Source organism: Neovison vison, chromosome 3, assembly GCF_020171115.1.
Source record: "Neovison vison isolate M4711 chromosome 3, ASM_NN_V1, whole genome shotgun sequence".
Classification (NCBI taxonomy): domain Eukaryota; kingdom Metazoa; phylum Chordata; class Mammalia; order Carnivora; family Mustelidae; genus Neogale; species Neogale vison.
In genome coordinates this window covers 1,698,719-1,713,164 of record NC_058093.1, presented here as the reverse complement: position 1 = coordinate 1,713,164, position 14,446 = coordinate 1,698,719, and the positions used below count along the sequence as shown (strand labels likewise).

Below are 14,446 nucleotides of genomic sequence, written 5' to 3'. Positions count from 1 at the left end.
AATATTTTTAAAATGCAAAATAAAATATATTGTTTACGGGAGAATATCAGTAGCAAAGATGATTCAAGAAGAAAAAAAGTTTTCTAAATATATTTTGCCAGAAAAGAATATTGTTTTAAATCCCATCTTCCTCTTCCAAAAGATTCCCTTAGCTAAAATCATGAAAGAATGGTATCTTACATGGTATTGCCAAAAGGACTTCGAATCTATGATAAACCAAAAGCAAATAATGTAACTAAATATTTGAGAGCTGTCTGCAGAGACCAACACTCATTTTAGGCTCTGAAACTCAACTGTGTCACTCCCAGTGGAAACCCTTGCCATGCAATGTGGGCAACCAAAGTCGGTCCTATTAGCTGCCCAGTGTCTCTAATGAAGGTCAGTGCTCCAGGAGTGTTGGCTTAGGTCATGAATCTAAGCTCAGTAAATAGTAACCAGTAAGGATGTGAGAAAGACTATGTCACAAAGAGGAAAAGAACAAACTGGGGGATGGCTTCTTCTACAAAACACAAGGGAAAAGAGCAACATGGAAGAGCAACTCTTGTCTGAGCCACCTAGGTAATTTAAATTTTGTGATTAGCATCTTTCATCTCGACCCATGTTTTAAGTAACTGATCCCAGAGTATTTAAGGCATCACAGAGCTGATGGAACATCACAGATGACCTGGAGATGTTGTATCACCACCAAATCTCGTTTCTAAGAAGAACATGCCCAGAGTCCATAAACTTACTGGAGATGTTGATACTTGGGTTGTTCTTAACTGGCTTTCCAAATCTTGTACTTTGTTTTTAAGTTCCATATTTTCGGTTTCTAAGTCTTGAATCTAGAAAGCAATATTTTTTGAGTAACCTTCAGAAATGTATTCTTAGAAAATATTGGCTATCACATTGGCTACATTAAAGAATAGGATTTTCATATTATTCAAAATTTTAATGTACTCTTGTGCACAGGGGAGAAAATTATTTGATAAAGGTTGGAAACTCTCAGGAAATTCTAGATCACTGGAAAGACATTTTATAAAGTTTAAGATATGTTCTTATACATGTGCAAATTCCATGTTTCTAATACCTCATCTCTGTGTTTTCTGGTTGCACTGTGCAGTCTGTTCCCCATAATCTTGGAGTATAACCGCAAGACAGTGAAACTTGCTTATGATGATTTTGAAGACAGTGGAGAAAGGGTGTAATTTCATTACAAAGGAATCTGATCTGCATGGGAAACCACTTACCCAGCATCTGCTGCTTCTGCTGCTCTGATCCCCATGAGAAGCATCAGGAAGTGAAGCAAAGTCACATGAGAACACTAAGTTCTTGTGGGAATTCAATATAAAATGGTTAAAACTGTGCAGGGGATCAGGAATGAGAAATTATAGGAACACAGTGAAAGCAGTTCCAGTCAGTGTGGGGGAAATTTAATGGCAGCCTTCTAGATTTGTTTGACGATCTGCAAGTTTCCCTGTGCTTACATCACGTAAATGTGAAACAAAAAGTTTAGTTTACTCACTCTTTTCTGCAATCCTGCAATCTGTTTTCTTGTTTCCACATCTTTTCCTCCAGATTCTAGAAATTTCCTGTATGCCAGGTCAAATGCTTGGCCGATTGTTAAAGTTATTTCTTCAGCCTTTGTAAAAATCAAAGATTTGATATGTTAGACTGCTCTTTGACTCAAGAAAAACATTCACATGAGGCACTTCAAAGGGGCAGTGACTTCAGGTAGAGACGTGGTCAAGGAGTCAAGTCGTCTGTGCAAACCTAATAACTCAATGCCTGTTCATGCACAAAATTAAAAAAAAAAAAAAAAGTTTTGGTAATTAAATGAGTCACTGTGGAAGTTGGAGGCCGGAGTTCCAGCCACCCTGTCACCCACTTGATCACAGCGTGTTTCTCTTCTCGCCTCACGTGTTTGGGGCCGGTTGACCGAGAGCCCGGGGCCAGCCGCAGTTCTCCTGCCGCTCGGCTCCTGTTTCCTCTTCCTGACGAGGAGGGCGGTTAAACCCGGCAGGTAATGCCAACGAGGCTGAGTGGGTGGTGTCATGGAAAACCTGAGGTATGCCCTCTCGAAGCGCAATGCTCGGTTCCAGTTAATGGTGGAAATGAACAATTCCAACCCAGAGTTGTCAGATTTTAAATATGGGAGATGAGGTCAGAAATCTGGATTTTTATATAAAAGCTCCCAATTGTAAGTGATATTATTGTAAAACACAGTGCCTGCATTGAACAAAATACATCTGTCATCTGAATTTGGCCTCATAAACAACTCACAGTTTCCGGTTGATCAATCAGAAACTGCCACATACGTCCTAAGACCACCAGATCATTCCTTCCTCATTCCTATCTTACCTGGTATCAGTGTCTTGCACAATGTAAACACTAAATAAAAATTTATTTAAACATTTTTTATTTTAAAAGATTAGTAAAGGCATTAGTTGATTTAATGCATCACAAATATGTCATATTTAATTATAAGATTTCCAGATGCCATAAAAACTGGTAGCAATATTAAACCCTATAAATGCCATTCTTCAATTTACTGTAAATCCTGAAGTTTTGTGATATGCTATGGACAATCTAAATTAAAAATATGCTTTTTAATAATAGTTTTTTTTAATGTTTCCCGTTTTTATTTAAATTCTAGTTAGTTAGCATGTAATATAATATTGGTTTTAGGAGTGGAATTAGCGACTCGTCACTTACACACGACGCCCAGTGTTCATCACAGCAACTGCCTCCTTCATCCCCACCACCCCTCCCAGTCCTCACCCACCTCCCTTCCAGCAGCCCTCAGTTTGTTCCCTCTAGTTAGGAGTCTCTCTTATGAATAACGTGGATTTAATTAAGACATTTTCACTTTTGTAACTCACTATTTGTTTAAGTAAGGCTTTTAGTCATAAAACAAATATAGTTTAACACAGTTAACTAAAAAATATAAAATATATGCCTAAAATTATAATAAGTACTATCTGTCTTACAAAAAAATAGAAAATAGGGTAAAAGAGAAGCTACATTAAGGAATACTACAGAAATGAAAATGCCAGATAACCAACTAGGTGTGCTCAATGATTCAAACTAATGAAAAACGATACATAAAGAAAATTAGTTGCATTGGTTGTTGGGATCACATATAATATTAAAACACAGTAAATGTGGTTATAACAGATTGTACGATTGTCAATTTCTTAAAAATCTCTAACTTCAAAACTTTAGGTAATGTGTTAGCAGTTGTTTTACAATAATAAGACACATTTGTAAACTCTGGCTGTTTTCTCTACCTTCTTAATTATGGGTTGTGCGTCCTACTAAGCCAATATGTTACCCTCAAACAATCAAGGTGTGCATTACAGAGAATTGCTTCAGTAGTAGCAAGACTGATTTATCGTTAATAATGCTTGACTTCAATATGATCATTTGTTTACAATAATAACTTTAAAAAACCATATTCTCTTATGATAAGACATATCTTTCATGATAAGACACCTTTTTTAAAAAACAGCATTTAGCTCCCCAGAAAATATTTTGCATATATTACCTCGCTTGATTCTCAAAATGAATCTATGAGGTAGGGATTATTATTACCCCCACAATACCTATGAGGTCAATTCTTCAATTCTGTGAGGTCTCAATTTGTGAGTGGGGAAACCGGATTCAAGTCCAGAATATTGGACCCTACAAGCCCTCACACCTTTTATAAACAATAAAACATACAGATCACATTTGTACAATCAGATGTCTTTTGTAAGTGTATATACCTATATAAGCACCATACCATTAAAAATATAGCCTATTTCTGTCATCCCAGAAAGTGCTCCCATGCCTTACAGTCAAATCAAATTTCTTATGGGTAATCATTGCTAGAATTCCATCACCATAAATCGGTTTTGCCTGTCCTTGTATCCATAAAAATGAACTGTATCATATGTATACACACACACACACACACACACACACACACACACTCTCACACACATATATATATTCTTTTCTTCCTGGCTTCTTTTGGAGTTTCTCAGATGTTATATGTATCATTTGTTTTATTGCTGATTAGTGTTCTATCTAATGAATAGACTATACAGATAGATAGATAGATATTTGCTTATTAAGGAAAACTTGCATTGTTTTCAATTCTTAGTTATAAATCAAACTGTTAAACATTCTTCAAAAATATTTTTGTGGACAAGTTTTCAAAAATCTGGATGAACATCCATGGAAATGCTAAATCATAGAATAGCTCTATTTTAACACTACAAGAAACTGCCAAACTGTTTTGCAAAGGAATTGTACCATTTTTACATTTCCACCAAAAGTAAGAAAGTTCTGGGGCACCTGGGTGGCTGAGTGGGTTAAAGCCTCTGCCTTCGGCTCAGGTCATGATCTCAGGGTCCTAGGATCGAGCCCCACATTGGGCTCTCTGCTCAGCGGGGAGCCTGCTTCCTCCTCTCTCTCTGTCTCTGCCTGCCTCCTGCCTACTTGTGATCTCTGTCTGTCAAATAAATAAATAAAAGTAAAATCTTAAAAAAAAAGATGAGAATTAAAAAAAAAAAAGTAAGAAAGCTCTAGTTGCTCCTCATTCTCACCAAAATCATATATTGACAGTCTTTTTCATTGGTCACCCTACCTGAATGAATGATAATATCTCAATGCATTTTTAATTTGCATTTCCCTATTGAATAATTAAATTAGCCCAGTTCCATGGATGATCTAAGCTTACTTTCCCCCAATCATTTAATGAAATATAAAGAACAAGAATTATTTGTTAAATTAAAAAAAATTATTTCAAAAACTTATTACATGGCAAACATGAAATATAACAAGAATATATAATAAATAACTTACAAATAAATAAAGCTTGTGAAAAGACTGCGTCTAATGATTCTTCTAGTAATAACAGTATATGATTCTTTTGACACATGAACTCTTTTTTATAATCAGTTAAGAAGAGAGAAGTTTTAGGCTTTGCTTTATCTACATCTCACTTCACATAATTAAAGAAAAATATGCCGGTGGGGTGAAGCTTTTATCACTTGTTGGGGCAACTCTTTAAACTTTATCAAGTGTAGAGGCTCCTGGGTGGTGCAGTTAGTTAAGCCTCGGACACCCGATTTTGGCTTAGGTGATGATCTCAGGGTCTGAGGTCAAGCCCTGCACTGGGCTGCTTACTCAGCACAGTCTGCCTGAGAATCTCTCTCCCTCTGCCCCTCCCCTCCTGTGCTCTCTCTCTCTCTCTCTCTCCCCCTAATAAATCAGTAAGTCTTTTAAAAAAATTATCAAGTGTAACATCCAGTGAATAAAGTATATTATATTAACATTTGGAAAAAAGTTGGGAAAATGATGGATAAGCAGTTTGATAGTGATTGTTTATATTAAATAAGACCACACCCTCATGAATATCCATATTCTAATTTTATTTTTAAACTTCATGAGATGACTATAGTAGTTGTATAAATATTAAATCTTAACACATGATACTAATAAAGGGAGTTCTAGCTTTACAGCATACGAGGATAGGCCCTCATCTAAACTTCAAACAAGCTCTTAGAAATCCGCAGAAGTACTGAATATACAAAATACTAGGAATAAAGGGCAGGAAGGCCACAGTAAGAGCACGGGGACTCTGGAGCGGCCACAGTCATGGGAGTAATAGAACATGATGGAAGTATGTGAATGGGACTCTGGGGTCTCGCTCTGGGTTCTGACTCTGTCACTGGCTTTCTGACTTTGAGGAAGGCACTCATCTCTCCGGCCTGAGAAGATCAAAGGGTTGGACCAAACGGCCAGTGTATTTTTCAGGCAATTTTCAGACTGATACTATACAGAGTGATTATGGGTACCCTTCACCCGCTTCCCCCAATGGTAACATACTATAAAAACTCTTGTACAAATCACACAACTAATACTGCTATTAGGAATACCAAGACACAGAATAATGCCGTCACCACAGAACGGCTTTCACAGCCACACCCTCTCCAGTCTCCCCTTACCATTTCCTTAACCCTGAGACACACTAATCTGTTCTCTATTTCTTTAATTTTATCACTTCAAGATTATATAAATGGAGTCCTTTTTTTTAAGATTTATTTATCTGACAGACAAAGATCACAAGTACGCAGAGAGGCAGGCAGAGGTGGGGAAGCAGACTCCGTGCTGAGCAGAGAGCCCGAAGCGGGGCTCGATCCCAGGACTCTGAGATCATGACCTGAGCTGAAAGCAGAGGCTTAACCCACTGAGCCACCCAGGCGCCCCTAGAAATGGAGTCTTAGAGCATGTAAGCTTTTGGAACGGACTTTTTCACTCCATAATTACCTGGAGAGTTAACAAAGCTGTTGCATGTATAATAGTTCATTCCTTCTTCTTGCTGAGTAGTATTCCATGGTTTGGATGTATCGGAATCTGTTTAGCAATTCACCCATTATCTAAGATATTTGTAGTTTGGGGCTATTATGAATAAGCTGCTATAAACATTCATTTGTAGGTTTTTGTATGAACACAAGTTTTTATTTCTCTGGGATGAAGTCCAAATAGGTCACATTATAGTTGCATGTTTAGTGTTTTACAAAACTGCCATACTGTTCACCCCAATATTTTTCTACCATCTTATGTCCCAGTAGCTACGTACAAATGAACCACTTTTCCATATCCTTGCCTGCATCTGATATTGCCACTCTTTAGAATATTTATTTATTTATTTCTTACTCTAAAGGTTTTATTCATTTGAGACAAAGAGAGCACAAGCACAGGGAAGGCAGGAGAGGCAGAAGCGGACGCCCTACTAAAAGGGTGTCCAATATGGGGCTCAACCCCAGGGCACTGAGCTCATGACCAGAGCCTAAGGCAGATGCTTAACTGACTGAGCCACCCAGGTACCCCTACCGCCACCTTTTTGTACAGTAGTTCTTCTGACAGTTGTAGAGTGATAAGCTCATTTTAACTTGCATTCTCCTAATATACACCAATGTAGGCACCTCTTCATGTGCCATTTGCCGTATGCCTATCCTTTTCAATAAAATGATCTTTCCTATCTGTTCCCCACTTTCCAATTTGATAAATTATTTTTATGTTGTTGAGTTTTAGAAGTTCTTTGTCTGATATAAGCTTGCAAATATTTTCTCTCGGTTCTGGGTAGTTTCCTTATCTCCTTCATAAGGCCTTTCACAGAAAAAATGTTTAATTTTTACAAAGCTCAATTTGCCATTGTTTTCCATGTATGGATCCTGTCTAGTATGTCGGTCTAAGAACTCTGCCTATCCCTACACTCTCAATATTCTCCATGTCTCTTTCTCTAAATGGTTTATAGTTGTGCATTTTACATTTAAGTCCATATTGCATTTTCAATTAACTTTTGTATAAAGTGTAAGATTTAAGTCAACATGCATTTTATTTGTCCACAGAAATCTAATTTCACAAACACTATTTATTGAAAAGGGCATCTTTTGCATTTTTCATGTGTTGCATTGTGTTTGTACCTTAGTCAAAAATCAGTGGGGTATGTTTGTAAGTTGATATCTGTGTTCTCCATTCTGTTCCATTAATCTACTTACCTATCCTTCACCAAAACTACAGCCTCAATTACCTAAGTGTATAGTAAGTCTTAAAATAGTGTTTTCTTCTATTTTACTGTTTTTTTTCAAAACTGTATAAACAATTCTAATTTCTTTGTCTTTTTATATAAATTTTAGAATCTTCTTGTTTGTATCTACAAAAAAAATCTTGCTATGATTTTGACAGGAATCATGTTAAACCTGTACATTAATTTGGAAAGAATTGACGCATATACTAAATTGAGTCTTTCAATCCATGAACATGGCATACCTACATCCAGTTTTATTTCTTTCACCAATTTATAATTTTCAGCATACAAGTCCTATAGAAGTTTTACATCTTAGGTTACATGTACACCTATGTATTTTGGTTTCTTTAAGTAATTGTGAATTTTTGCCTCCCTGTGTTCATTGCTAATACACAGCAATATAACTGATTTCTGTATGTTGATCGTGTATTCTGTCACCTTGCTGAACTCATTTATTAGATCCAAGTATTTCTTTGTAGAATGCTTTGAATTTTCTACATAGACAATTATCATACCTGCAAATAAGTAGTATTTCTTCCTTTACAATCTCCACACTTTTGATTTTCTTATTTTGCCTTATTGCAAAGTTTAGAACTTCCAAGATTGTGTTTAGTAAGAGTGGTTAGAGTAGAAATCCTTGCCTAGCTCTCAGTCTTAGAAGGAAAGCATTCAGCTTTTACAACATTAAGTAAAATTATATCTGTAGTTTTAAATGTTTCGTCAAATTGAAAAGGTTTCTTTATATTCCAATTTTTCTGAGAGTTTCTAGCTCTGAATGGGTACTGATTTTTTTCAAATATTTTTTAAGCACTGACTGATATGATCATATATTTTTTCTTCTATAGCCTGTTAATATGGTTGATTACACGGTTTGATTTTTGAATGTTGAACAAGATATGTATCCTAGGGGCAAATTCCACTTGGTCTTGATGTTTAATTCCTTTATATATGGCAGAATTATATTTGCTAATAATTTGTTAGAAATTTTTGCATCTATAGTTCTGCTGGCTATAGCTTGGTCTGTACTAATGTTTGATTGCTTTTCACTGTCTTTGGTTTGATATTAGGGGTATACTAATTTCATAAAATGAATTGAGGGGTGATTTTATCTCTTCAGTTTTTTTGGAATAAGTTGTGTAGAATAATGTTAATTCTTCTTTAAGCATTTTTTAAAATTTTATTTATTTATTTGACAGACAGAGATTACAAGTAGACAGAGAGGCAGGCAGAGAGAGAAGAAGGGAAGCAGGCTCCCTGCCGAGCGAGAGCCTGATGTGGGGCTCAATCCCAGGACCCTGGGATCATGACCTGAGCTAAGGGCAGAGAGACTTTAACCCACTGAATCACCCAGGCGCCCTTAATCTTTAAGCATTTTATAGATTCCTCCAGTGAAACCATCTAGGCATTAAGAGTTCTCTTTTAGGGCACCTGTGTGGCTCAGTTGGTTAAGCCACATGCCTCCATGATCCTGGAGTCCTGGGATCGAGTCCTGGGATTGGGCTCCCAGCTCCAAGGGGAGTCTGCTTCTCCTTCTGACCTTCTCCCCCTTCATGCTCTCTCTCACTGTCTCTGTCTCAAATAAATAAGTAAAATATTTTTTAAAAGTTCTCTTTTAATATATTTTGAATTATAAATTTGATTTCCTTTATAGCTACAGGACTATTCAAAATTATGTATTTAATATAGGGTGTTTTATGATAGTATTTCTCTCTTAAATTGATTCATCTGTATTGTCTTGTGTGTGTGTGTGTGTGTGTGTGTATACCTTTACCTATAGTATCCTCTTATTCTTTTGCTATCTTGAGGGTCTGCAGTGAAATATCCTGTTTCATTCCTGACATGGGTAACTGGTGTCTTTTCTTTTTCTTTTTTACTTTGCCAATTTCACTAAAATTTTGATACTTTTATGATCTTTCAAAGAACCAGCTCTTTCTTTCATTAGTTTTCTCTAATTGTTTTTGTTTTCAATGTTGTGAATTTTTCCTTTATTAATTCTTATTTTCTTTGAGTTTATTTTGATGTTTTATTTTCTAGGTATTTGAGTTAGGAGCTTAGATCATTGATTTGAAACATTCCTTTAATGTGTTAATTTAGTTGTCATAAATTTCTCATTCAGCACTGTTTTTGCTATATCACTCAAATGTTGATAATGTTCTTTTTCATTTACATACCTTTCACTGTATTTTAAAACTTGCCTTTGAGAAACATATGTTAAGTACTGAGAAACATATGTAAGTAAGAAACACATATAATTACTCCATATGTCTCTGAATATGTCTCTGACATATGGAATAGTTATGTTTCATTTCCATTTTTTGAAGAATTTTGTTATTAATTTTTAAATTACTTTCTGTTGTTTCAATTCTATAACATCTTTGAGATTTATTTATAGCCCAGGATATGGTTTATTTGGGTACCTGTTCCTTTGGCACTGGAAGACCATATGCATTCTGCTGTTGTTGACTGGAGATCCCTATAGAGTTTAATCAGATCCCACTGGTTGACGATGTAATTGAGTAATGAGTAACTGTATATATTTTTTTGATATCTGATCTTTTTAAAAATTTTTTTCAGTGTTCCAAGATTCATTGTTTATGTACCACACCCAGTGCTCCATGCAATACGTGCCCTCCTTAATACCCACCACCCGGCTCACCCAACTCCCAACCCCTCCCCTCCAAAATCTTCAGTTTGTTTCTCAGAGTCCACGGTCTCTTGTGTTTTGTCTCCCCCTCCAATTTCCCCCAACTCACTTCTCCTCTTCAACTCCCAGTGCCCTCCGTGTTATTCCTTATGCTCCACAAGTAACTGAAACCATATGATAACTGACTCTCTCTGCTTGACTTATTTCACCCAGCATAATCTCCTCTACTCTCGTCCATGTTGATACAAAGGTTGGGTATTCATCCTTTCTGATGGAGGCATAATATTCCATTGTATAAATGGACCACATCTTCCTTATCCATCCATCTATTGAAGGGCATTTTGGCTCTCTCCACACTTTGGCAACCATGGCCATTGCTGCTATGAATATTGGGTACAGATGGCCCTTCTTTTCACTAAATCTGTATTTTTGGGGTAAATACCCAGTAGTGCAATTGCGGCATCATAGGAAAGTTCTATTTTTAATTTCTTAGGAATCTTCACACTGTTTTCCAAAGTGGCTGCACCAACGTACATTCCCAACAAGTGTAAGAGGGTTCCCCTTTCTCCATATCGTCTCCAACACTTCTTTCTTGCCTAATTTTCTTGCCTTTTCTAATTTCTAATTTTTGCCATTCTAATTGGTGTAAGATGGTTTCTCAATGTGGTTTTGATTTGAATCTCCCTGATGGCTAATGATGAACATTTTTTCATGTGTCTGTTAGCCATTTGTATGTATTTTGTGGAAAAGTGTCTGTTCATGTCTTCTGCCCATTTTTTGATGTGATTATCTGTTTTTTGTGTGTTGAGTCTGAGGAGTTCTTTATAGATCTTGGACATCAGCCCTTTGTCTATAGTGTCATTTGCAAATATCTTCTCCCATTCTGTGGGTTGCCTCTTGGTTTTGTTGATTATTTCCTTTGCTGTGCAGAAGCTTTTGATCTTGATGAAGTCCCAAAAGTTCATTTTCACTTTTGTTTCCTTTGCCTTTGGAGACATGTCTTGAAAGAACTTGCTGTGGCCGATATCAAAGAGGCTACTGCCTATGTTCTCCTCTAGGATTTTGATAGATTCCTGCCACATGTTGAGGTCTTTTATCCATTTTGAATTTATGTTTGTGTATGGTGTAAGAGAATGGTCGAGTTTCATTCTTATACTCACAGCTGTCCAATTTTCCAAGCACCATTTATTGAAGAGACTGTCTTTTTTCCACTGAATATCTTTTCCTGCTTGGTTGAAGATTAGTTGACCATAGAGTTGCAGGTCCGTATCTGGGCTCTCTGCTCTGTTCCACTGGTCTGTGTGTCTCCTTTTGGCCAGTACCATGCTATCTTGGTGATCACAGCTTTGTAGTAAATCTTGAAATCAGGCAACATGATGCCCCCAGTTTTTTTCTTTTTCAACATTTCCTTAGCAATTCAGGGTCTCTTCTCATTCCATACAAATTTTAGGATTGTTTGTTCCAGCTCTTTGAAAAATGCTGGTGGAATTTTGATTGGGATGGTATTGAAAGTAGAGATGGCTCTAGGCGGTATAGACATTTTAACAATGTTTATTCTCCCAATCCATGAGCATAGAATGCTTTTCCATCTTTTTGTGTCTTCAATTTCTTTCATGAATGTTCTGTAGTTCCTCGAGCACAGATCTTTTACCTCTTTGGTTAGGTTTATTCCCAGGTGTCTTATGATTCTTGGTACTATAGTAAATGGAATTGATTCTCTAATTTCCCTTTCGATATTTTCATTGTTATTGTATAAGAAAGCAACTGATTTCTGTATATTGATTTTGAATCCTGCCACATGATTGAATTTCTGTATGAGTTCTAGCAGTTTGGGGGTGGAATCTTTTGAATTCTATATTCTTGATCATTTCCTGTCTAGGTGCTCTCTCAATTTTGGTAAGAAATTCAACTATATTTGTATATTTTCTATTTTTCCTGTGTTTCTTTTCAGAACTATCAGTTTTTACTTTACTTACTTTATAGCTTTTTGTTTGGTTATACATGTTTAGATGGCTCTCTTGGTGGTATGATCCTTATTTATTTATATAATGCCCTCTCTGTCCCTGGTAATTTTATTTTGAAGTCTATTTTATCTGATGTTACTATACTTTTGCTTTAATTATGCCTGCATAATATATATTTTCTAGTCTTTCTTCTTTTCAATCTTCCTGTATAATCAGTATCACTATAGTTGCAAAATATTTCTTATAGAAAATCTAAGTCTGGATAAATGTAACTCTGACCATCTCTTTTATTTAGACCATTTATATTTAATGTGATTTTTGATACATTAAAGCTTAAGTTTGCCATTTACATTTTTCTTTCCTGTCACCTGTTTTCTTTTTTATCTTATTTATTTATTTGATGGAGACACACACAGCGAGAGAGGGAACACAGCAGGGGGAGTGGGAGAGGGAGAAGCAGGCTTCTTGCTGAGCAAGGAGCCCGATGCAGGGCTCAATCCCAGGACCCTGGGATCATGACTTGAGCCAAAGGCAGATGCTTAACAACTGAACTACCCAGGCTCCCCACCTGTTTTCTTTCTCTATTTTCTTTTTACTATACTGATGCAAGTTTTTGAAGTATTTTTATAATAGAATTTTGATTTACCTATAATAGCATTTTAAATGTATCTCACTGTATAGTTTTTTTAAATGATTGCTCTAGGATGCATATTATATTTATATAACTTATCACAGTCTACTAGTGTTGTCATTTCTCGAGTTCAAGTGAGATGTAGAAAGAAGTTTTATGTTCCTTCAACTGTCCTATTTATAATACGATCACCTTACATATTTATATATATGCATGTATTTAGAATCACATCAGAAAGTTTTGTGGGTTTTTGTTTGTTTGTTTTTTTAACCTGACTCCCCTCACCCTCTGGTAACTATCAATTAGTTGTCCTTAGTTAAGAGTCTGTTTTTGGTCTGCCTCTCTCTCTTCTCCCCTTTGCTCATTTATTTTGTTTCTTAAATTCCATATATGAGTGAAATCATGTGGTTTTTTTCTTTTTTTCTGACTGACTTATTTTGCTTAGCATAATACTCTGTAGCTCCATCCATGTCATTGCAAATGGCAAGATTTCATTCTTTTTTATGGCTGTGTAATATTCACATATATTCACACACACACACACACACACACACACCATTTCTTCTTTATCCATTCATCAGTGGACACTTGGGCGATTTCCATAATTTGGCTATTGTAGATAAGGCTGCTACAAACATGAGGGTGCATGCAACCCTCTGAATTAGTATTTTTGTATTCTTTGGGTAAATATCCGGTAGTACAATTGCTGGATCATAGGATAGTTCTATTTTTAATTTTTTTGAGGAATCTCCATACTGCTTTCCACAGTTGCTGCATCAGTTTGTATTTCCACTGACAGTGCAAGAAGGTTCCCCTTTCTCTTCAACCTTGCCAACACTTGTTTCATGTGTTGTTGATTTTAGTTCTTCAGACAGGTGTGAGATGATATCTCATTGGAGTTTTGATTTGTATTTCCCTCATTCATCCCTGGTGAAAAGATGCTGAGCATCTCTTCATATGTCTATTGGCGATCTGGATGTCTTTTTTCGAAAAACGTCTATTCATGCGTTCTGCCCATGTTTTAGTTGGATTATTCATTTTTAGGATGTTGAGTTGTATAAGGTCTTTAAAATATTTTGGATACTAACCCTTTATCAGATATGTCATTTGCAAATGTCTTCTCCCATTCTGTAGGTTGCCTTTTAGTTTTGTAGATTGCTTTTTTTTTTAAGATTTTATTTATTATTTTGACAGATAGAGATTAGAAGCAGGCAGAGAGGCAGACAGAGAGAGAGGGAGGAAGCAGGCTCCGTGCTGAGCAGAGAGCCCGATGTGGGCTCGATCCCAGGACCCTGAGATCATGACCTGAGCCAAAGGCAGAGGCTTAAGTAAGCCACCCAGGCACCCTTGTAGATTGCTTTCTTTGCTGTGCATTATTTTGATAATGTCCCAATAGTTTATTTTTGCTTTGTTTTTGCTTTTGTTTCCCTTGCCTCAAGATACATACCTAGAAACAAGTTGGTGTAGTCCAAGTCAAAGGTTACAACCTGTGTTCTCCTCTAGGGTTTTGATGGTTTCATCACATTTAGGTCTTTCATGCATTTTGTACATTTCTGTATGGTCTAAGAAAGTGATCCAATTTCGTTTCTGCATGCTGCTGTCCAGTTTCTCCATTCCATTTGTTGAAGAGTCTTTTTCTCACTGGA

The 14,446-nt window shown here is 36.3% G+C and overlaps 1 protein-coding gene across 10 annotated transcripts in view; it reads right to left on the bottom strand.

Moving 5' to 3' along the window:
• Nucleotides 1–14,446, bottom strand: part of GULP1 (GULP PTB domain containing engulfment adaptor 1) — a 256,891-nt gene that overhangs the window by 25,455 nt on the left and 216,990 nt on the right. For 7 of the 10 annotated variants that reach the window (XM_044241127.1, XM_044241128.1, XM_044241125.1 and 4 more), the window contains 3 exons: nucleotides 1,505–1,621; nucleotides 1,230–1,310; nucleotides 732–824 (listed from right to left, as the gene is read on the bottom strand). In XM_044241127.1, the coding sequence (XP_044097062.1) occupies nucleotides 732–824; nucleotides 1,230–1,310; nucleotides 1,505–1,621 (291 nt within the window). The remainder of the gene's footprint in view (nucleotides 1–731; nucleotides 825–1,229; nucleotides 1,311–1,504; nucleotides 1,622–14,446) is intronic. The other 3 variants (XM_044241133.1, XM_044241135.1, XM_044241132.1) reach the window with 2 other exon arrangements.